This window comes from Pagrus major, chromosome 20 (assembly GCF_040436345.1).
Source record: "Pagrus major chromosome 20, Pma_NU_1.0".
NCBI lineage: Eukaryota > Metazoa > Chordata > Actinopteri > Spariformes > Sparidae > Pagrus > Pagrus major.
Window position 1 is genome coordinate 9,484,758 of NC_133234.1, and position 24,500 is coordinate 9,509,257.

The 24,500-nt window shown below is 40.7% G+C and overlaps 1 protein-coding gene across 1 annotated transcript in view; it reads left to right on the top strand.

The window, feature by feature from the left end:
* The first annotated feature begins 580 nt into the window (after window positions 1–580).
* Window positions 581–24,500, top strand: part of shisa8b (shisa family member 8b) — a 35,649-nt gene continuing 11,729 nt past the window's right edge. The window contains exons 1-2 of the mRNA XM_073488980.1: window positions 581–1,224; window positions 15,555–15,679. Coding sequence (XP_073345081.1) covers window positions 581–1,224; window positions 15,555–15,679 — 769 coding nt within the window. The remainder of the gene's footprint in view (window positions 1,225–15,554; window positions 15,680–24,500) is intronic.

Sequence of the window (24,500 nt, forward strand, 5' to 3'; positions counted from 1 at the left end):
TGGAAGAAATGGGATTGTAATCTGTTATCTGGAAGGTAAGGGCTTACTTTTTCAGGATTCACTGTGTCAGCTGTCTCAATTAAAAATCAAATATTCTACTTCAGTCATTTCTCAGTCGGACGGCTGATTCTATTCATTTCATTTGCCTTGAGTGAGCTGCTTTCTAACTTAAAATTGGTTAATGATCGCATCTCACTGTGTGTTAACGGTCTCCAATAGTGATTCTGACTGACCTGTTTAAAACGTCCTCTATCCCCCTTTCATTATTGACTCCATAAGCATGTGTGATCAATACATACATCATGTATTTAATCAGTCCAGGTCAGATCAATGACTTTAACAGGAACAATCTGTTTTTTATTGCTCTCATTAGCTGCTCCAAACTGCAACTTCAACTTTTATTGTTTGTAAATGAACTCCTTCTTTGTTTTAATGAGTTTGGACTAATGAAATAAAGGCATCTAAATGTGATTCTCTTTCTTGTCTTTAACACTTCTCCACCTGTCTCCACCTGTCTCCAAACGTTTCCTGTCCAAAGCCTGCAGGTGGGACGTTGGAGAGAAGAGCTCCTCCCAGCAGCATGGCAGCCGCCAACCATTCCTCCTGCCACCTTTCCCTCTTCCTCTACCTCTCCTTCCTCATTACTCAACCTGCCCTCACCCAGGATCCGTCCGTCACCACTGTGGCGGTACCCGAAGGTGACCCATTCATTGTCCCCACCACTCTGGCCAACCAGACGACCCCCACCTCCTTGGAGACCACTCAGAACACTCCTCTGGAGACAGGGCTGTCCACTCCCACTAGTGGGGGAGACGCGGACGACGAGGACGTCCCTCCAGCCGGCGGGACACGTTGCCAGGGTTACTACGACGTGATGGGCCAATGGGACCCGCCGTTCAACTGCAACGCCGGCGTCTTTCTGTACTGCTGCGGTACCTGCTTCTACCGCTTCTGCTGCCAGTTCCGCCAGCAGCGGCTGGACCAGAGGATCTGCTCCAACTACGACACGCCCATCTGGGCCAACACCGGCAAACCTGTGGCCACCATCACCGAGGGCCAGGAGGACCAGGACCGGGACCGCACGCACCTCATTGTCTACATCATCTGCGGCGTGGTGGCCATCATGGTGCTGGTGGGCATCTTCACCAAACTGGGCCTGGAGAAGAGCCGTGGAGGGAGCGGAGGAGGCGGAGCGGGGGCGGGGCATGCTGACCTCAACTCCAGGTGAGGAGCATGAGGGTGTGTCTAAGTGCGTGTGTAAGTGTGAGTGTGTATGTGGACGTCACGTCAAAGCTGTTTCACATAGAGAAGATTTAAGTTGTGGTGGATAGACGCGCGTGTGTGTGTTTGTGTATTTGCATGTGTGTGTTTTCTGATGCGTTGCAGGGATGTTGGAAAGTTGGAAATTCTGATTTCACCCGAGCAGAAGAGACAAAGAAAATTTAGCAGAACATTTTTGAGATGCAATTTCCTGTTTCACTGACATCTTAACACACATTTCAACCTGCCAGCTTGGAATTTACAACTTCCAACTTCTAATGTGTGCCTGTAGGCCTACTAACATGTTTGCATGTGTGTGTGTTTGCTTGCATGTGTACAAAACCATCTTTTCTAACAACACACAGCAAAGTCTGACCAGCTCATCCCAACCTTCCAAACCTTTTAGAACAGAAGTTGATCACTTTGTCCTGGAGTGATAACTTTCATATCGACATGTACGTAAAGAGTCAGAGAGAGAGAGAGGACTGAATAGCTTATCATGGTATTTTCAGTGTGTAAAGAGTTGTTGCTGTATGAGCCCTGTCACTCCCTGAGTCACTGATCAGCTTTATGCATGCCCATGTGTCTACACACCCCCACATTCACTTTGATTTTGCTCATATTTTTTCACATGTTTCTAATTTTGCATTTTTCTTTGTTTTCATTTCTCTGTGCTTGTTTCTTTGTCTCTCCTTCTTTTTCCATTTTATTTTTATTTTTCATATGCTTTTGTATTTCACCCCTTGTGTACCATTTGCTTCGCTTGTAAGCATGACTTATATTTGAAATAAACAAAAAAACTGAAAAAAGAAAAAATCGACCAAACCCTTTTTGTTGCATTAGGTGTAAGTTTGCCGCACGTGTGCAAGGTTTTGCAATGAGCACGGTTCAAATCACGTCCTACGCTTTTGGATTTAAAAACCGATGATTAAAAATGTCATCATTAACAGATGATTTCCCCCATCCTTGTGTAGAGAAGACATTTCTCACATGCAAGCGTGCACAAACACATTTAAACACACACTCCCGCTGCAGTTGGGTTCGATACGTGGTCCGTGGGTTCAATCTGTTTGCCTCAGGAGATCATTACAGCAAACGATGCACAGCATGGGCTCAAATCTCCCCGCTTTCATCCCAAACTATCTAACCCTTGCTGGCTGCCTCTCCTTGTTCTTTTCTGTATCTGCAGCTAATTCTTCTTATTTCTCTGAGGTCCTTGTTGCTGATCACCGCAAACTTCACTGCACATGATGCCGTTTGTTCTGTCTCTTTCTTAGAATTTACAATGTTGTTCTCTTCATCGGCCTTCCTCCACATCTCCTCTGAGCTGGCCCTCCTCCTCCAAAAGCTGAGGCCACTCACATCTTCATTCACTCCTCCAATCTCTTCCTCCTTCATCTCCTCCCTCACATATTCTTTTTATTTGTTTCTTTTTGCATTTTAATTGAGGAAGCGGACAAGGGGACACTCTCCTCCCCGTGTGTCTCCCATTAACCTGAGCCGCAAAGACTCATTCGGCGGATAACACACAGCCAGGATTAATATTTCCTGCAGGGTAGCACCTCACTGAAATAGAAACACTCTGGCTGCATAAACACCCTCCCCTCTCTCCGTGAGCCCATCTCAACAGATTACCGCTCCTCCTTGCGATTAAACAAATTTCACCAAGATTACAGCTTTACCGTTTCTGGACTGCTCTGCCTGCACGCTCATTTAGTTATTAGCCTGCTGACATAAATCCCTGGTCCAAAAGTGTACGTGCAGCTAAGACCTCATGGACTTGTACATGCTTCATGAGGTGGAATGCATAAATATGGATGTACGCCCACCCACTTTAGATTTGGATACTGATGTGGGGATGAGGTTCAAAAGGCACATTCTGCACTCTGCCATGCACCTTTTCCCCTTCTTCCCCTCCCACCATCTTTTTTGCTTCGTCGCAACATCCTGCAAGCAGACGATGATTAACACTCCGAAATCCCACCAGTTCTCCCGAATCAGCTTTGAAAGTTAAAATCCAAAGTGATCCTCCTCTCAGATTACCCTCACACACACACACACACACACATCTTCTGCTACATGAACCCCGCTCTTCTTCCAGGTTCGGTGTGTTTGCATGCTGCACTAATCCTCAGCCAACAAAAGGAAACGGAGAGCGTCGCCTTAGGTCATACATGTCACGTCTAATGAAAGGCCTCAACCGGAGAGAGGCTGGCCTTACACCCAGAAAGTAAACAAACACAAGATGACCTTCATGATTGTTACACACACACACACATACACACAGTGATTTATAGTTCAATTAACAACAAGAATGATAGTGGTGGCATTTAGGCTGCAGGAGTATACGGTTCAGATCACCACAGTGAGGGGTCACGATAGCCAGGAGGTGACTGCAATACAACGTCCACCTTATACAAGTGTGAGAGGCCAAGCACCAACACGGTGGCAGCGGAGGTCACATGGTTCAAACGGAGTGTGTGTGTGCAAATGTGGGGAAAAGTGAGAGTAAGTGCATTCATGCGAGTAAGAGAGAGTGTGCGTGTGTGCATATCTGTTTTCTGGCCGTTTGTGTGGCCCCAGCACTCCAGATGTTGCCAACAAGAACAACCTTGTGTCTGCATATATCATTAGATGAATATAATAATATATTAGATGAAATTCACTTATGTTAGTCATGAATTCTGCTCAAACAGAGTTTATAACATTTAAAGTTATTCGTCTTTAAAGGTGCACTATGTAGTTTGGGGGAGTAAATTTTAATCAAAGGAAACTGATTTTTACTTTATGCCAAAACAAACTAAATAAACAAACTCTCTTTGTTTTCATGACTGAATAAACTCAATAAACAAACACAATTTCATACTGTTCTACATTCTTTATATTTGGCGGACCCTGCCACCTTTCTAGCTTCAAAGTGTTCTGGGGACCTTTTTTCCATCTAGAACAGCTTGTTTATTCACTTATGGAAACAATAAATATTTCTGAGTTTGTATTATTACCTCATTAATATTTTAAGTATGAAAAATTCTGAGTTTGAATTTCTTCGCCAAAACTACATAGTGCCCCTTTAAGCTGAAAACAACGTTTAGTTCTGGTGATACAAGGTTTTCATCCGACAGCATCACAACATGCATACAGATCTATATTTTGTGGTTGATCTCCAGTGTGTGTGTGTGTGTGTGTGTGTGTGCACTGCAGTGGGCTTTTTAGCCATTGTGTTATGTAATGAAGGACACCGTCACTTAAAGGGCTGTCCCACTCTGGCCTGATTTAAGGCAGACAGATAAGCAATACTCGATACAGCAGGGGGGCGAACATATGGGCTGCGACCACACGCAATAAATGGGAAACACTTTTCCATTTCAGCCGCTCTCTCTCTTTCTTTGACACACACATGATAATGACATCAGGATATGGCATCATGGTTCATATTTCAAGTTCATTTTTGCCTGCTCATGGAATTTTTTGGGACAGTTTGAGCCTTTTGGGGTCAAATCATACTTTGGCACCACATATACCATCATTTAAACATTTATAACACCTTCAGGCTGTGTACTTTGGTTTGACCTTCTAATATAAGGCTGTATAAAAGTTAATAAATGCTTATAAATTCGTAATAGGCATTAATAAGAGCAACCTTTGGTTGTAGGAAATCCCTTCAGCCAGTATAACTTTGTCTTTTTGAGAGCTCTCTAATCTCTCTTGATGGCTTATTAGAAAGTGAGAAACTCATGCCCCTAATAATGACTTACATTCATAACTGCAGACTTGAAGACTTGTTAGAAAGCAATTAAGTCATTCATAGTGGGTCATGAGTTTCTTAGTACTGAGTTTCACATCAGATCGGAAGTTACAGAAGTGAGCGGACCATAAAAAAGGGTTCTTCCATTAGTGCAATCTGCAGGGGGCTGCGATGATAATGAATGGATTTTGTCAGGACTGTCCGAAATCCTGCTAGTTTCATTCTCTAGAGGACTGAAGAGCTAGACAAAAAAAAGTAAGTTAGAAGATGATACACGCTTGCAAGAAGGATTTTTCACAACTTGGCAACCTAAAAAGTAATACCCAAATAAATTTACTCTCAGCATCACAGCATTGATATCAATGTAGATAAATACTGTACATGTTTTTTTTCAAGGTACAAGATTGCAGTGTTGTAAAAAGTACCCAAAAGTCATACTTGAGTAAAAGTAAAGACATTTTGTTAAAATGTTATTTTGGTAAAAAGTGAAAGTCACCAATATGAATTGTACTTGAGTAAAAGTCCTAAAGTATCTGATAATAAATGTACTTAAGTATCAAAAGTACAAGTATATACTGTATACTATGGGTCGACGGATAATCAATGACAGCATGTCGATAAAATAGATTGATTTAAAAATGTGCTACTTTGGCTCTGATGCAGCATGTAATCTGCAAAGTAACTTGTAACTAAAGTTATCAAATAAATGTAGAGGAGTAAAAAGTACAGTATTTGCCTCCAAAATGTAGTTGAGTGGAAGTATAAAGTAGCAGAAAATGGAAATACTCAAGTACCTCAAAATTGTACTTAAATACAGGACTTGAATAAATGTACTTAGTTACTTTTTCATCCCTGCTAGATTGTATATTTCAGGTACTGCAGATCCAGCTCACCACTGAACTGGTGGATTCACAGATATCAAATCAATGTTAAACCTGCTTTTTGAGAAACTACAACGTTATTCTATTCTAGTGGCAGAGAGCAGAGGTTGAGTTAGTGAGTCTTGAAGCTTAGTTGAGTTTTCATGACGATAATGACATTTGTAAAGAGGAGGTCACACTTGCTCAGAGTGGCTACAAAGTAATGATGGTCTCCATAGGCTTCCACTAAGAATGCTATAGTTAAGAGCCGTCACATGAACATGGAAACATACTGAAAACTTCATGCAACGAGTTATTTAAAATCTAGAGGAATGTTAAATTTGTGCTCACTAATGTACATAATGTATATATTTTGGAACCCACACACAAATCTGCATCAACAAACTCAAGCATACACATGTATTGTGCTATTTCTGTGATTAGCTCCACCTCTCTGTTGTCGCTAGTTTCACGGTGACTTCCTCTGGTTTTAGGAGAGAGGGGAAAAAAAGACACTCGAGGCAGGAAGCAAATCACACGAGTGTGAGCCCAAAATACCTGCCATGTGTGAAAACACGTTTTCACCAAGATGTGGAAAGAGACAGAAGTTTCCCACAAAGTTGCCTCCCCCTCTGCTCTACTTTCTCATCTCCCCTCCATCTCCCCTGCCTTCTGATTACCTCCAGGGTTGAGCTGTCACTCTCCATCACCTCCAACTTGTCACCACTGTGTGTGCGAGCATGTCACCATGCATGTGCGCATGCGAGTAAATGTGTTAAAATGTGCACACGTATGCGCCTGCGTCACCACTTGCTGTAAATCCTCCCAAAAGTGAGAGGACATATAAGTTGACAGTTTCCTGGCTGCATCAGATGTGACAATTTTCACCCTCCAGCTGCTTTACCTTCCTCTCGCCTCCTCTTCTTGCTCCTCCTCAGTCCTGCCAGGCTTCGCTGGGCCCACACACATACTTAAATGTGGGTCAGCGCCCACTGACTCAAGGGTTTGGCTGTGTGCTGTTTTTGTGTTTGTCAGTCTGTTTATCAGGGTGAAGCTAAAATGTTTGACATATGAAAAGTTGAAAGATTGGATGCTTTTTATCTGTCATTCCTTGAAGGTGGCATTCCCATTTTTAAGACTGTAAAATATATGATTCCGAGATAAACATTTTGTCTGTCATAGTCAAACTCATATCAGTCAAAAGAGAAGTTCATACGACCTGCAGACACACAGTGAGCCGGCCCCTGAAGCTCCATTTCATCCTTCTTTCAAACTTCTAATGGGCCATCTGTTTGTAGCTTCAAGCAGGCATGGAAACCAGCTATAAACAGCCCAGATAAATATGTGAGGTTCTTGGAAACTTTTAATTTAGCACAAAACTGCTTTTCTTCCATATTGAAGGCGTTTGAAGAAAGAAAAAAGCACACTACAAAAGGCTAGCCTACATGTTAGGTAGAATGAAAACAGAACCACTCAGATGATACCTGCATCAAACTGCTGAATAATAACCCAGAAAAATGTATAGACATTATACATAGACATAGACAAACATTTCTGGAGCCTCACAACAAAACAGTGTTGCTGCATTCTCCTAGACAACTGAAGTAGATGGGGATTTGTTTTAAAACAACTGAAGAAAGAAAATAAAATGGCTCCACAAAGTTTGACTGGTGTAATCCGAGTCTATGGAAGCCCCAAGAACCGAAATTGATTTAAAAAAAAAAAAAAAAAAAAAAAACAACAACAAAACAATGTAATTTACCCCCAATTTTTAAGCCAAAATCCCTTCTGTAGCCACTAGGCTAATTGTAATGGCTTTAAAAACATTTTTAAAAAAACAACTGACAAAAAACACATAAAATGGCTCTGTACAGCTCGTCTGGCATAATCCAAATCTCTGGAAGCCCTCAAGCCCAAATTGACTTTAAAAGTCATATTTACATGCTGGACGCGTGGTCAAGCTTGTGCACCCACTTCAGACAGGTACGCGCTAACACCGTTCGCTTAGTGGCTACAGGTAAGATTTCGGCTAAAAAAAAGTGGGGGTAAATGATGCTTTTCAAATCAACTTGGGTGTCTTGAGGCTTCAGTAGACTTGGGTTACACAAGATAAGCTTTGTGGAGCCATTTTCTTTTCTTTTTTCAGTTGTTTTTTCACATTTTAAAATGAGTCCCCATCTAATTCAGTTGTTCTGGAGAATGCTGCAATGCTGTTTTGCTGCGTAGCTCCATAAATGTTTTGAGAACATGGAAACTTTATCTGACTTCATCGGATGAGTAAATAATGACTGATTTTTCATTTTTGTTTGAACTTTTTCTTTAAGTTGGCCAACAAAAACAAAAACCACATGACGACCTCGGTGCTAACGGGAAAGCTAAACAAGCTAGCTTGTTATTGTTCATGGCAGAATAATAACCAGATACTGATAAAGTATATTACCATGGAACTGAATGTCATCCTTTTAAAAGTAGCTGCTCGAAAAGGAAAGTAAAAAAAATAAAAAAACGTACAGGTAGAGAGAGAAAGACCTACAAGTTAGTTTGTTAGCATGAAAACAAAACCAAACAGATGTTACAGCCTACAGCCTAGATGTTACCTAACAGCTGAATAATAACCCAGAAAACAATATAGACTTTTGAATAACAGATAAATCACCATGGAATTTTATTTTCAAGGTTGTTGAAAAGATCTGTGTGCTCAAGGGTAAAGCTATATTTGCTTTTATTAGCATAAAACCACTCTGACTCTGCCTGAATCTAACAGCTGAACAATAACCCATTTAGCTGTGTAGGCTAGGCTACTTGCAAACTGAAAAATCACCATATGTGTCACCATTAATCCTGTTTGTCATGCACATTTATAATTACAGCTCCCTACATGTCTAAAAAAGACTAAGCTGTCAGGCAGTCAGATGTAAATATACAGTAGCTTAGATGTAAATGCGTCATTGCCTCCACGTTTGTTTGTTTTATGACCAAAAAAAGCACATGAAAAGCATGTTTGGCGCACATATAAGTAGAAAAGTTCCCGTCAAACTAATCATTTAAGTTTTTATATAAGTATCTGTCTTATATACGTATATATTATTCTTTTAATGATATAAAAGTTACATATATTTTACTGTAGGCTATGTTGCAGCAGCTTGGATTTCTTCATCAATTTACTTGTATTAACTTTGTCTTTGACTTAAACGTGCATCTACCTATAAACCAACATTATTTTATTTGATTTTTTTACAAATGATCTCACCTAAAATGCTAAATGATAAAAAAGTGTACATGAGATTTCAGAGACAATATGAGCAGACATGTCAGAGGAATCTAAAACAGAAGTATCAACACACTGAAAAACACAAAAGTACTTCTGTGTGCAGTCCTTTGTGTGTGCGGTGTGTGTAAGACGTAAGTTGTCATCTTCTCACTCTTTATCTGTAATTGCCAGTGACAGGGAAGCCGGTCTTAACTGTATCTTTGATGAAAAGTGGGAGCAATGACTGATGAGAGAGCACTGACAACGGAGGGAAAATAAAGAGATTGTGACACTGATGTCTGACAGCCATTTTACTTTTCAGTGGATTATCTAAAAGATTTGTTTTAATGTTAAATCTCTGGATGGATGGTGTCTAGATATTGGGAAGTGGTTTCAGACAGATGGTGTATGTACTGTAGTGTAGGGAGAGAGAACATTTTGAAAAGAGGAGGGAGATTCTCGCAGGCTGATGGGTTGATGAGTCCAGTCGAGGGACATCACTCATCCTTCCCCGTGTGTGTGTTTATGAGTGGGTTTGTGTATTTTTAGTGACTTTTTAATATGTCAGTTTGTGTTTATTATTCAAGCTCCACAAGCTCCTTCGTCATATAATTTCAAAAACTGTAAACCAAATTTCCAAAATGTTATCAAAAACATAAAAACTCAACACAAATGTAATTTAAATCTTAATTTTACTGGAACCTCAAAGACAAATTTTATGGTATAAAGTGCTGTGAAAAGTGAACCCATGTGCAGTCACAGGATCAATAACGTGTGCATTAATGCATGAACATGACATGAGGATGCTGAACGTCCCGGCTTTAATGTATTCATTTTATAATCATCAATGGAGTCGTGCTGCAGAGGGACAGAGGAAGTATTTTTCTGTTTGAGGGGTTTCGTTAATATTAGTTATAACAAATCACTGAGCGTGTGTTCTGTTCTGTGTGATCTGTGTGGACTAATTGATTGTTACAGGACATTAGCTAAGTCTCATCTCAGTGTGGCTTTAATGAGATGGGAGAGCATGGAGATGACCTCGCTGTTACGTAATGTTATAGAGAAATAAGGAGTCGTGGACGGAATATATAAATTTCACATAGTCTGTAATGTTTGTAATGTTTGTAATGTAATGTTGTTTTTTGTAATGTTTCACAGAAACACAGGAATCCTTTTCTATGAATGTTTTTGTAATAAATGCAGCCCAAATTAGGGTTTTAAAGGTTTCCTTGCTAAATTTATCATATTTTGCATTCAGTTTGAATTTTTTCTCATTTCATTATTCAAATTACATCAGAAGAAAAAGCATGGTTCTCAAAGTGAGCTCTGCATGAGAACCTCAATTTTTAGTCAATTTTTTATTCATGGTTATAATAACCAATGATGGACTGTAACTAAATAGGCCTAAAATTGTCTCAAGTACTGTACTTAAGTAGAGTTTTATACTTTTCTTAAAGGTGCAATATGCAAGAATTTTAGTTTAAAACATTAAGAAGTTAAATAAAATTAACAACAGAATGTGAAGTTTTGACGTTATGTCAAAGACATGACTGGTCCCCGAACGCCTGAAAAAGTTTGCTCCCAGTCCCGGCAGAATATCACTAGCTCAAAGGCTAAATGAGCTAACTTGATATATATACAGTATCTGTATATATATTTAGGCAATCTGACAAACAGTATACAGATATTTTTAATCTGGAAAATGTTGAGTATCACAGCTGATAATCGGTCTGTTCCCAATATTAATCACCCAGTTGTGATTGGATGGGACAGCTGCAGATCATTTTCTGAATTTTGGCAGGTTGGAAGGATGTGACATTAGTGATAAGCTAATTGTTCTGATGTGAATAAGTTAGTGAAGTGAATTCTTTGTGGTAGTTGAGAGTGAAACTAAGAAGAATCAGAAGTAAATGTTTCTAAGGCGCAAAACAGGCAGCAACAGGGTGACAAAATGTAGTGACAGTGTATGAGAACAGATCCAGGCTGCACTCCATTAACAAACATGCACCTTTTCATTCATAATATCACTGAATTAGACTTCATCTTTGGCAGCCACCACAAGCCTTTTCCTCACCCTGCCAGTCTTAATCTTTACACCAGCTGCACGGCCATCTTCACTCTTTCAAAGGCATCCGCCGAGACTCTCGTGAAGCTCAGCCAACGCCCCATAAACACTCCATAGCCTGGAGACAGGTGAAGTTTTTGTTGCAGATTAAAAGTCCAAATCAGCAAGTTGTTTGAGCGGCGAGCCAAGAGAAGAGTGTGTGGAGGCCCGAGGCAGTGCACGGCAATGAGTCAGAGAGGGGATGAAGAGCAGAGAGAGACTGGAGGAGAGGAAGACAAATGATATGGTTTAAAGAGGGGGAAGACAAGAACGAGACAGATTTAGGGCTGAGTTTAGCTGAGGAGGGGGCAGAGAGCGGAAGAATAAGAAGACTGAAAGAAAAAAGAATTGAAAAAGAGGAGAAAAAAGAAGAGAGAAAGTGATTTACATCTTACATCAGGAGGCGTTTTAAGTCTTTTTGTTGTGTGATGCAAATATTTAGACGGCAACAATTTCAGTTTATAATCTAATACAGACTTTCACAACCCCGCACACTTTCACTGTGTATATAAAAGGATTCACAATAAGATGATTAAGATATGAATTGATTTGAATGAATGAATTTAATATCCTGTTATAAAATACAGCTCCAGAAATAGTATAACTCATAAAAGTGTGATTTTTGGGGTCTTATTTCTTGTTGTCATTTTTCTATTTGGTGGCTTGATATGAGCTCTCTCACCTACTTTAGTTAGTGATTTGCTACATTATCAATAATTCCATTAAAGTTGGAATATGTAGGAATTGAAACATTTACAAACATGTATGTAACGCTGTGATCACTGAAGTCACATAGTGTAGAAACCATTCAATCTATCAGTGTTGTTTTCATGGGTAGGTGACGCCAAGTGTGACAGTGACAGGGTGAACCGGCAGGTCCATTACACGCTTTGGCGTGATATCTGGCTATTGTTTGTTTTGCTCACTCATGAACGAGGGCGATTATTCATTGCTGTTTGCTACGTGTTCTGTCTCCGCAAACTTCCGGGGTGAACGAAACGACCCAAGAGATTATCGGATAAGAAGAGAGGTAAAATGATGAAGTCAGATAGATTTTTGCTGGCAATGATGTTTGTTTAACAATGAAGACAACAACTCCCACGATCCAGCGCTTCTTCACAATGTCATCAAACTCTATCTTTTGTCACCACTTTGACTGAGAGACCTCTCGTGGCAGAAATTACATGCTGTGTATTTAATAAACCCCAAAACAGGCTGAGAAATACACAACCCACAGTGTGTTTTAGGGGGGATTACTCCTTTACTACAGTAACTAAGTCGCACAAACTGTACACACATGTACCATTTGTTTACATGAGACTTGTGGCTGAAAAAAAAAAATCAGATTATGATATCTGACAGCGAAGCCACGTCATGCCACCACCAGAGTCCCTGCAGGAGACATTTTGTGTGACACTGTTACTCCCTGTGATCATCACACCCACAAACAGTTTGTTGATGAGCGGAGAAGAGGCCAAAGGGACTCGCTTTCCTCTTTGAAAGGTTGAGTGTGAACAAGCTGCCCCTGGCCGTCGCTGTCAGGTCCATCATACACTAGGTTGTGTGTGTTTTGTGTACCTGTACGTGTGTGTGTGTGTGAATGATAGAAAGGGCTAAACACATGAGCTTCGTTAGCGAAACAGAGGCACCAGTGTTTGAATTATTGATCAAGGGAGTGAATACCATCAACACTGTAAATTCAGCAAATGCACAGGGAGCGGAAATGTGTTTATTCAAAGTGATGAGTATGCCTGTGTGCATGTGTGTGTATCTGTGTTAGTGTGAGATAACGAGGGAGGTGTCATCAGCTGTGGGAAGGAGGTTCGGGTGGTCAGGCAGTGAGTCTTTAGCTGATACTAAATTAATGAAATGAAAGAGCTAGGAAGTACAAAAATGTGTGTGTGTGTGTGTGTGTGTGTGTGTGTGTGTGTGTGTGTGTGTGTGCGTGCGTGCGTGTGTGTGTGGTGTGTGTGTGCCTGTTTGTGTCATTCCTATGCATTTCTTTCATCCAAACACAACAAGCCCCCGAGTCAAAACACGACCATATTGCAGGAAATCTTGCCCGTATGTCGTTCAGCAAAAAAGGCCGCCAGTCAAATACAGTTGAGTGGAATTTATGGTGGAGGACACACAGAACAAAACACACAAACAGCAAGGAGATGAGGCACTTTTTTCTCAACAGGCGCAAGCTGTAAATTAGGATGCTGACTATAAAATGCAGTAGAAAGGATGAAAATCCAATGATTGGGCTCACTTTTATAATTGTAGTAAAATAAAATGGATTTGGTAGTTAACGTTTCTACAAACCAATGATGCGTTCACATTTGAACGCGTTGTTGGCTATGTGTCAAACCTACATCTCTACAAACGTGTCATATCAAATTCACATTACATGTTTATAAAGTGGAGGCGATGGTGGTGGAGTTAAAGGAGAGATGGCTGCCAAGCCAGTGACCACTGTTCAAGACTGTGTTTCAACATTTGTATACGATAAACCACTGGATTGTTTTAAGGAGACATTGGGACATCTCCAGCTGTGATTGTAGCAACCAAAACAGGTATTTTTAGGCCACAACACGATCTTTTCCTAACCCTACCCAAGTGGTAATTGTGCCTAAACCTAACCAGACCATAAGCACAGTGGTGTCACATCATAAAATACAAATGGGACCTAAAGAAATGTAAAGTTGTAACATTAACGAAATATAAAGTCTCAGCATATCTGTGGTTTACAGACTGTATATTGCAAACAGTTATTCTGGCGGTTTGGGTTGAATTTGAAGGTTTGGAGTTATTATTATGTGTAGAAAGACTAAAATTGAGAGATGTTAAGCATCAAAGTGGTAAAACTCAATGCAGGCAAATGTATCATTATAGCTTAAACAGCCCTGCATCATTGTAACACGGTTATATTAAACCCACTTGGCCAGTAAGCAGGGTAGCAATGTTTGTGTGTGTCAGTATGTGTGTATACAAGTTGGAAGGATGTGGGATATTTTAATACGTCTGAGGCCTGTAGTGTGTGTTAAACAGGCAAAGAGAGCCAAACACAGTTTCCTTAAAAAAAAAGCTTTCCAGCAACAGGATTTGAACCACTTCACTGGTGTAGTGTGTTAATGCCTATAAAAACTCAATGAAAACAAAATAGTGGTACAATATAGGTTTTGTTTGATAGGATGTTTTATCGTATGATATTTGGTTCAACATCAGCAAAAAAAAAAAAACTGGCACAGCATAGCAGAGCATTAGTTCAGGCAAGGCACTAAGGTCATGCTTGGCATCAGCTGATTGGCATTAGATGCTTCAGTCATGCGTCACAATCACTGGCTCATTGACAGCTGTGCAGCTATCAGCTGACTAATAACGTCCAATCAGATTCAAGTAGGTATAAATTGCAACCATTATAACCTGACAATCGTCAGTATTACTCTACTGATGTTATCATATTAAACTCTTCTGTTTGCTTTCACAGCTCCCTCAACCACATTAACCTTCTCTATATGAGTTTTTGTTATTGCTGATTTAACTTTTAATGTTCATGTATGTTTAATAAGAGGGGGATTCTTTCTCCCAGCAGGTTGTTGCCCCCTTAAAGAGCAAAGCCTTTTCTGACAAATCTAACCACTGATAAAAATGGCAAATTCCTCGACTTAAGTTTCTTATCAGCCCAATATTTTAAGGCAAATGGCAAGAAAGACAGAAAAATAATTTCAAAATGGCTGTGAAGTTTGCCGGGACTGTATTCCCCATGTGATTTCTGTTTCGTCTCTGTTGACCTCTGTCTAACCAACACCCCAGCACACACCCTACTGATGTAAAATTACTGTACACACCGCTTCTTTTCACATCTGATACATAACCACACAAACACAAGCAGGCAGGAATCATGAAAAAATGCCCAGATTGCACACACATTCACACACAGGTAACTTCCACACACAGTGAACGCACCCTCCCCCGGGAGGAGAGTTTGTACTGTAAATGAATTGCTTGCATGTATGTGTGCACGTGTGTTCCAGCTGTTCAGGAAAGCTCTCACAGGGGACCAGCGATGCACATCTGGATAACAGATGATGTTTGTTGTCTCATTCACTGACAGTCTGAAGTCGTTTTAGAATCAAGCTGTGCAGCTAATCAGCAGTGTTTCTTTTGCTTTCTCTTCTTTTTTGGTTAAACCTCCACAAGATGTCAAACAACAATGCAAATTCATATATTAGAAATAATAAAAAAATAAATAAATTAGTGTGTTACAAAAGTGTCACCGTGATTCAATCTGGTCAAAATTACAAGTTGAGCACTAATTTATGTTAAATGTGTTTATGTGTTGCTCTGCAGGACACTGACGGACCTGCTGAAGCAGCAGGGAGGTGAGGTGAGCTCAGTGGAAAACGCCACAGCCGGTTCGCCCAACGGAGGGAGAGCCAACGGCGTCTCAGCCAGGATGCTGCGCAGCAGGAGTGGTGAGTGCTGAGAGAGAGCGCACACACACATACAAACACACAACACAGCATACATCAGCCCGGTCAGTCACTGCTGATATGTTCACATTTGTAAGTGTCATAGGCCAATGTACCATATTGACATCTCTGCAAATCATGTCATATCACATTGTTCACATTATGAACTAACTGTCATATCAGGAGGTCAAGGGGACAGTGGTGGAGTTAAAGGCCAGAAGGCTGCCAAGCCGCTGACCACAGTTCAAGACTGTGTTTCAACCATTGTAAGTGTGAAACCAGTGGATATTTTTAAGGAGACCCCGGGACAATTTCCAGCTGTTTGTGGCGACGAAATTAGGTGTTTTTAAAAACATATCATTGTCACATAAGCACAGCATTGTCACAACATAAAATAGAAATTTGACATCAAGAAGCGTAAAGTTGCAACCTAAAGAAAAGTGAAGTTTCAAAATATCCATGGTTTACAGAAATGTACATTGCCGATATTTATTCTGGTGATTCCGTTAACAATATACTTGAGGTACTAATGCTGCACCTGCAGTAGGAAATCTCTATTTGCTGGTGTAAGAGAGAAAAATACAGTGAAATTGTGTGTGTGTGTGTGTGTGTGTGTGTGTGTAAAGTCAGGTCCCATGCCAAATGACTAAAACATAAAACAGAACTTCAGAGGAGCTCAACAAACAGCTTCCATGCAGCAGTTTGGATTCAGCTCGTTTTGTGTGTTTCTCTTTTTCTTTATTTGTATAATGAACAGTATTATATGCAGGCTCACTAATGAATTTCACTCCATTCAATTTTCATGACAGAGGAGTTTTGCACCTACAGTTAAAGTGGCAATCTCGAAGATTTCCGGAAGCAGCAATTGCAGGTGTATTTTTGGAGAAAAAAACAGTGTTCAAAAACGTCCCTCAGGAAAAGAAACACTGCTGCCACACATTTAACCGAGTGTCTTAGGTTTGCCTAACTGAGCTGGTTTAATAAGAAAATAATAAATGGGACATTGAGATGTAATGTTAGTGCACTAAGCAGCAACATACTACTTTTCATTTCCCCTCTCCACATGTCACAAACAACAACAACTCTTGCCCTACGGCAACTCTCAGGGGACACGCCACTTGATTGTGCTTTCTGGTGGAGAGCCTTTCAAATCACAATGTTACGATGCTCAGGGATTAGTAATCCATGGCTGTCAGCCATTGGCGATGGGCAATGGCCTCGTTCATCGGCCCAACCCTAGTACATACTTATTCATCGTCTAACATTAGACTAACTTATTCCAGTCATTATGATGCGAACCACCTACTCTCTCGGGCTGACCAACCATCCAACCATCCATTCATCTAAACCAGCTTGTCTAGTGATTTGTTTCAATCACAGCACGTAATGTAAGAAGATATACTGACATTTAAAATTCAAGCATAAATATTTGTGAAACCAGGGATCCCAAGAGTCAACTTCAACTGTATTATTGTAAGACTGATATGTGTGTGGAACGTCATTTTATCATCCTGCGTTGAGCCGTATGATTTCTTGTATTACAAAAAGTTAAAAACCCAGAACTGGTTATCCATCAAAAAGGCATGGTTGTGATCTGTTGCTATGGAGACACACTTGGTTGTTTTGTTTCACAAACCTCACAAAACCCAGACTCCATTTTGTGACCTGTATTTTGTGTGATGGAAAGCATTGTGTGCGAATCCGTTGGTGATAAATGTACTGAGTCAGTCAGACATATTCTTTATTTGACTGCATGTATCGTTACATCCCTACTCCTCTTATGTGGATTAGGAATTGCTTCGAATTGAGTGAGTGGCGCTAATGCTGCAGTTAGGTGCCATTATACCATTATAAAAGAAGAGGGTGCAACAGGGTAACATTGCTTAACGGGGTCAGGATAAAATGGCAGTTAATGTTTCCACAAGCCACTGATTCATTCACATTTGTATGTGTCATATGTACTGTATTGACATTTGTGCAATACGTGTCATATCACTTTCACATTACATGTTTATCACCTGAATTTCACATCAGGGGTGCAGGGGGTGGTTCTGGATTTACGAGCGAAAAAGGCTGTCAAGTCATTGTCCACAGTTTGAGACTGCGTTTCCACATTTGGAAGTGTGAAACCACTGGACATTTTTGAAGAGACTTCGGGACAATTTTCAGGCTGGTTTGAGAGGACAAAAAACAGATATTTTCAACTGGACATCTCAAGCTGTGTTTGTGTCGACCAAAGCAGGTAATTTGAGCCAAAATATGTTCTTTTCCTAACCCAAACCTATAACCAGAACATGAGCACAGGTCACAACATGGAATTGAAACTGAACCTGAAGAATCATAAGTTGCAACATCCGCAACATAAAGAAGTGAAAAGTTTCATCATATTTATGGTTTGCAGAGACGTACATGGCCAACATTTATTGGCGATTGGGTTGAGCTAAAAGCACACAAGTCGCTGTTTCCATTTCACTTGGTCACACTTTCGTTTTATCAATACATCGACTTATCCACCAACTTTTCCAATATTTCAACTTTTTTCAAATTTTTCACCATTCAATTCTTATGTACCTATTGACAGTTTTCAGTGCTGCTGGCTGCTGCTACATCAGAATGTTTGCTGTCTACACTCATGAATTCACTAACTCCTCATCATGAGGAAAGCATGCTGTTCAATGCTCAGACACTAGACAACTAATCCAGTTAAATTGGCAGCAGCGATGCAGATTCAATGCAGAACAATGCATGCTACACATTATTAGCACTGGCTGGTGAGACTTTTTTTAGGCAGCGCTGAGGGGGAGGACGGAGTGAGAGATTGAACAATAGAGCATCCTCATCTGTAACTAGAACACATGCTTGTTGCACGTGCAACACTGGTGCACTACACTAACACACATTAACTGTTTAATTAGTATGTTAATGTAGGCAGGCTGCACCCCTACAGGCAGCATGTGCCTATCTCCACACAATCTCTATACATGGACATACAGTTGCCTGCATGGAACAGATTCTGACCAGGTGCATGCCACTCTGCAGTATCACATTGTCATGATATTTTTTTATGTTTTGATTGTGTTGAATTTGGCTGTGACTGTGCATGTGTGTCCCCATGTGTGCAGATTAGTATGCATGTTTGTGTGCCTGCAAGTGAACATGTGAGTGCGCATGGGCATATGTGTATCAGAGAGAGGGAGTGGAGAGGAGTGTTTGATATGAGAGGCCCCCTGCGGTGCATATCTCTCATCTCTTGCTATGTAGATTTCACACACTGCTAATGACACGATATGACATACTGTATGAGGTGAACGCTTCAATCCAGAGCGTTTCATTGGTTATATTCACTTGAAAAGGATGACGGATACACAAGCTGGAAGCAACATTAAAAAAGAGGAAAACAGATGTTTGTTGAGCGAATGTGCCACACCGGCAGCAGCCTTATTATTTAATCTCCAAGTTGCTTAGTAAATGTTGCTTGTGGCCAGAGAGCCTACAGTACAGCGAGAAGCACCGATGCACAAGAAATCTATCAAGCTGTGATGGAGTGAAAAGAAGAAGTGATCCTCAGATACTACAGAACTTGACGGCCCTGCAGTTATCAAGTCATACATATTAATGAACACATATCAGTTGATCTCAGTAGCTGACATGATCTCTCCTGGCTGGTGTGTGCTAAGTGTGTTGAAATAAGCTGCCCATGATGCTCGGTTGGAAAAGAAAATCTGCAGAATCGTGTGTCACCGCAGCTTGACTGACATGTCAAAATAAAATGCACACACACACCACGTACAAATGCTGTCAAGAGACTAAAGTTTATACAGGTATTACCATTTGGATTTGGATTCCTGGGAAGTACATACTTTAAACTTAATTATATATTCCTGTACTAATTACTCAACAACAAATTGAAAAACATTTTCTACATTAAAAGGTGCAATAAGTAAGAATTATAGCTGAAAACATCCAAAAATTGAAGTTATCAACAGAATATGAAGAAATAACAGTTATGAAATCACGTCTATGTATTGTGTTGCAAAGATATCTACGGAAGTTAGCATGCTAACCAGCAAGCACAGACCCGTCCCGGTCTAAAGCTTCTGTGCGAGCAGTGTAAACACCAACATTCACCCGGTTCTCCGATCTCCCAGTCGGGACCGCTAGCCGTGCGGGTAACTGAGCCAACTCGCTAAAGACAGCTACAGTTAGCAGCAGATGTTGGCGGTGAGTCTAGCGATATGCTGCCCCCTACTTGTTTCGAATTTCACAGGAAGTCAATTCTTACATGCTGCATCTTTAGGTGTAGGAATACAAAAAGAAACAAAGCAGGCAGTATACATGTTGGAGGCAGGCTAGGGTGAACGGCAGTTCCCGTTTTTTGGTGTAGACTAAAATTATCCACCTAACGAACTAGTTCTTAGAATATACACCGGCCTAAAGAACACAAATCTTTAAACTACAAAATCTTTGGAGATAACAGTGTAGTGTTTTTCGTCTCTTTTGCTAGAGGCGAGCCACTTCTTCACACCTCTGCGTCCTGCGCCAACCTAATGTGTATCAGAGAAGTCCGACTCCCAAATGCAGAGACGAAACTGATATCAACCCTGCATTAAACTAGTAACTGAATTTCAAATTTTAATTATCACATTATTTACATTTTTTTAGTAAAAACTACTTCTTTTTAGTAAAGTATTACTTTACTGCCCAGCACTGTATTGAGATAATGTCAATGTTTTATGTTTTATTACTCCATGTCACCTCTGCTCTCTCTGATTTTCTCTCAGTTTCTATTCCTGGCTTTCCAGCCACTCTTACCACTTTTCTTTCTTCCTAATTTCTCTATTTTTTTCTGAGCTCACTCCCGCTGCTCCTCCTGTTGCTGCCCTCAAAAAGGTTTAAGTCGTATTTCGTTGTCGACAGCGTAACCGAGGAATTTTAAATCCCCCACTGCTGCGAACCACCGACCGCCTGGGGATTGACGCGATCATCCAACTGCTTCAGGAGGGCCACACGTCCTTCAACTACTGGATGTTTTTCGAGCACATGGTGCAGTCTTGCGAAAGAAGACAGCATGTGGAAGCAAATTGACTAAATGAAAACACAATGAGTAAAAATGCAGGTGTGTGATACGAGCGAGTCCACTTCTTAATGTGAAGTGACAGTGGTGAAAGGCAGCAGACTTGGCAGAGAAATCAGTGTTGATGATGAGACCAATTGATGCTAATGTGTTCCGTGTTTGTGCACATTACACCCACTTTTTCCCAGAGGAGGAAAATGTCCACTGGCTGTTTGCAATCAATAAAAACAGATGGAAACAAAAAAAAATAATTCCTGCAGGCTGCTTTGTGCAAATACAACAAAACAAAACTCCTCATCATATCACATCGGAACTCACAATGACAGGTGTTGTTTTTGGGAGGAAGTTCGTAATCAGAACTTTGCCCGAAGACTGTCTCATAACATGTCAGCTCGAAGCTGTCTAAACATGTACTCTTTTTGGTCATAACATGGTTTTAAGAAAATTCACATCTTGACATTTGAGGGTCAACATGTCAGTGCTTCACATCATGAATCACCTCTCTCTTTCCCAGATCCTCATCCTCTGTTCACCCTGATAGACTCATGTCTGACTTCTGTAGAAGCTGCAGGAATGCTTTTGCTTTTTTTGTAAGACAACGTGAATGTAAGCTGGCACGTGTGTGTATGCAAATACAAAATGTAATGCAAAATGCTCCCTAATTGAGTCACAGGATAAAGTGGAACAGCACATAGATTTCCTGGGCAGAAAATAGATGCACAGTATTGGTTTTTCCATAGTAGACAAGATGGCAGACAGAGGCGTTTGGAAAAAGTAATGCTCATTACACACACAGTAATTGAACACTTTTGAACGTGTTGGGTGCAAGTGTTAAAAGGTCTGCTGACTGTTCTCTCTGTGGCTGACATTCACTTTAAAGCAGGATAATGTAACTTTTGAAAAACGAAAACGCCAAAGTCCTTCCTCCTACAAATGAAAAGCTGAATTCAAATGCAACTAGAACGGCGCTCAGTAGAGCTCATAACTCCGCCAAGGCCCAACAGTCCCCTTTAATTCAGTCAAACTTACATTTTTATTAGGATCATGATCAAATTGTATTCACTCATAGATACCAGCCATCTACATACGCCTGATTCGTCAAAATTCGTCAGTCCCTGCGAAATTGCGAGAAAAAGAAAACACACAAAAAATCCTGGATTGGTAACTTTATCTGCTGCAAAACTTAATGGGATCTATTCTGGGCCAGTGTAAATAACATCAATAAAGTAAGAAGTAAGTAAAAAAAAAACGAAAGAACCATCATAATAAATCAAATGCAGGAAGCACCCGTACCATTAATATGAGTTACAGAAATACCCATGAGTGTCACACAGGTTGTATGACCTGCTGTCCGTGTTGTTGGAATAAAACAGAACATCATGAACGACAGTTAGCTGCAGCAGTGCTGATGTAAGCTAGCAATAACTACCAGTATTCATGGACAGGCAGTATGTCACACCACACGGATGGGGAAAAGCAATTTAGAACAATTTCAAAGCAATGTGTAAAGGAAAGTACATTGTGTTGTTTAAGTTGACAAAACGTTAGCAGATGTGTTTTCTTGTTGGAAATGTGATCGTGACTGGTTTTGAAGGTGGGTTTTGTCAGGCAGCTGTTGTCCCTTCTTCCAGGTACTGTGTACCGGCACTCAACTGCTACTTGCACCCCTGCTTACGTACAGTAGGCCGCTTTTAAAAGTGAAATGAAAAATGAGAAACAATCATTATTGAGTGTTTTTTTATGTCAAATTCCCCCTCTGTTCTGTAAAACGTAAAAATTCATTTCTTTGACTTGGGGATGGTAACTTTAACGGTCAGAGGTTAAAGGTTCACTTATTGGACATTTTACAACACCAGGGTTGTAGAGCGAAAATTGAGTTCACGTCCCATTATGCCAGACAAGAATAAAAAGACTATTTTATACAGTGGACTTTGGAGGATGAACTGAGAAGTCTCCCAGCCTTAAGAAAGAAGCTGCTCTGTAGTGTGGTGGTGCAGCAGCAGATACTTCTGCATCTCTTGCCATATGGCAGTAGACTGTGACTGGGCTTGGTGTTGTCTTTAAGTACTGTACCTATACTTGGCCTCTGTGCAGTTATCTCACTCTACCAATATCACTGATGGCAGTATGTGATGGCATGTATTTGCATTTCCAAAGAATGTGGTCGATGTCTTATTTATTCATTTCACCTTTGTAGTCCTCCTGGTCTGACCACACAGGTGAGGAAGGTGTGCGTGGAAACAAGTGGGTCCCATTCACTAAGCCACACCCAGCATTATGAGATCCAATGACATCTGAGGGATTTGGGTGAGGCCACCCACATATTATATTCAGAAGTCACAATACAGAGGACAAAGATGCTCCAACTTCTGTTTCACTGCGTCTTTAATGGTTATAAATGCCAAAAAGTCAGAAATGATCATTTACATGAACCATCAGCAGCCGACATTAACCGAGGACAGGAGGCAAATATTTGGTTTCAATGTCTCCAACATGACTCATGGCAGAGAAAGCTTGAAGCAAAAAGTGATGACCTATTTATTAAAGACAACTGCAGAAGTAGTGTGACCCAGTAACAAATCACTTTTCTACACAAATTTCACCTTTTCTTCTCTCACTTCTTTTTTTTTTCTTTGCCCCAGCTGTCAGAGGAGTCGCTTTCTTAGCGCTCATCTTCTCCAAAATCTTTTCCTGCACTCTCAACTCTTCCCTGGGGTCATGAGAGGCAAACTACTTATTCTTGTAAATTAATGATCTCAGGATGAATCTTTGCTCCCCTGCTCGTGTCATGTTGATTATTCTGACAAAAAGGCATGTGTGCGACCAGCTCAGCAGATCGCACAGAGCGGGGATTATAAAGTGCGTGTGGGTGGGAGAGGGTTGTGTTTGTCTGCTCCGACTCTGCTGCAGTAAATGATGATGCACACAGACTTATATGATCTCACTGATGACAGACGTTGGTGGCCTACGCTCGGCTTTTCGCTTTATTCCCGTGCCATCGCTCTCTCTCACTCAGACGCGCGGGGACGTTCACATTTCATCTCGGCGATGACAGACAGCATGCGGTGCACTCTCTCCTTCATCACTTTCCCCGCGGCACTTAAGGCTCCTTTTATGTATCGTTCCACACACAAACACACACTCAGACATGCAGGTTTATACACAAAACGCACAGAAACATGTGTCGGCCTCGCTGCTTTTCTTAGTGTTTGTCACGGTCATGAGCACTCACAATAGCACGCCAGTGGAAACAGCGGCAGATGGTATAGTTGTGTGTGTTCTTGTGTGTGTGAGAGAGAGAGAGGATTCCCATTACATCAAACACTCCTTCAGCTCCTCCTAAAAAACTAAAACTCCTCTTAAGTTGCTGACCTGGAAATGAATCCCGATCTAAATGTCATGCTGGTGCATCATTAGTGCTTCTGCTAAAAGTCGGTTAACTGCTTCCAGACCAGCAAGAGAGTCAAAACATTAGACACACTGGACGCCTGCGACTGTTATTTTATTGATAACCCAGTATTTTGCACGATGAAAGAAATTATCTTTTCATCTAAAAAAAAAACTGCTAATCTGAAAATGTTTCATGTCTGCATGGCTTTATTATTAATTATTAAGTGTTTGTAACAAGTATCTTGTGAAGGAAAAGTCTGTCATTATGACACGATCAGGAGACACTCAACTTTAGTTTTTTTACTTCTTAAAAATAAAAAGGTCACCTTTCCTTTCCGTTAGTGTTTTATAGGTTCTTGT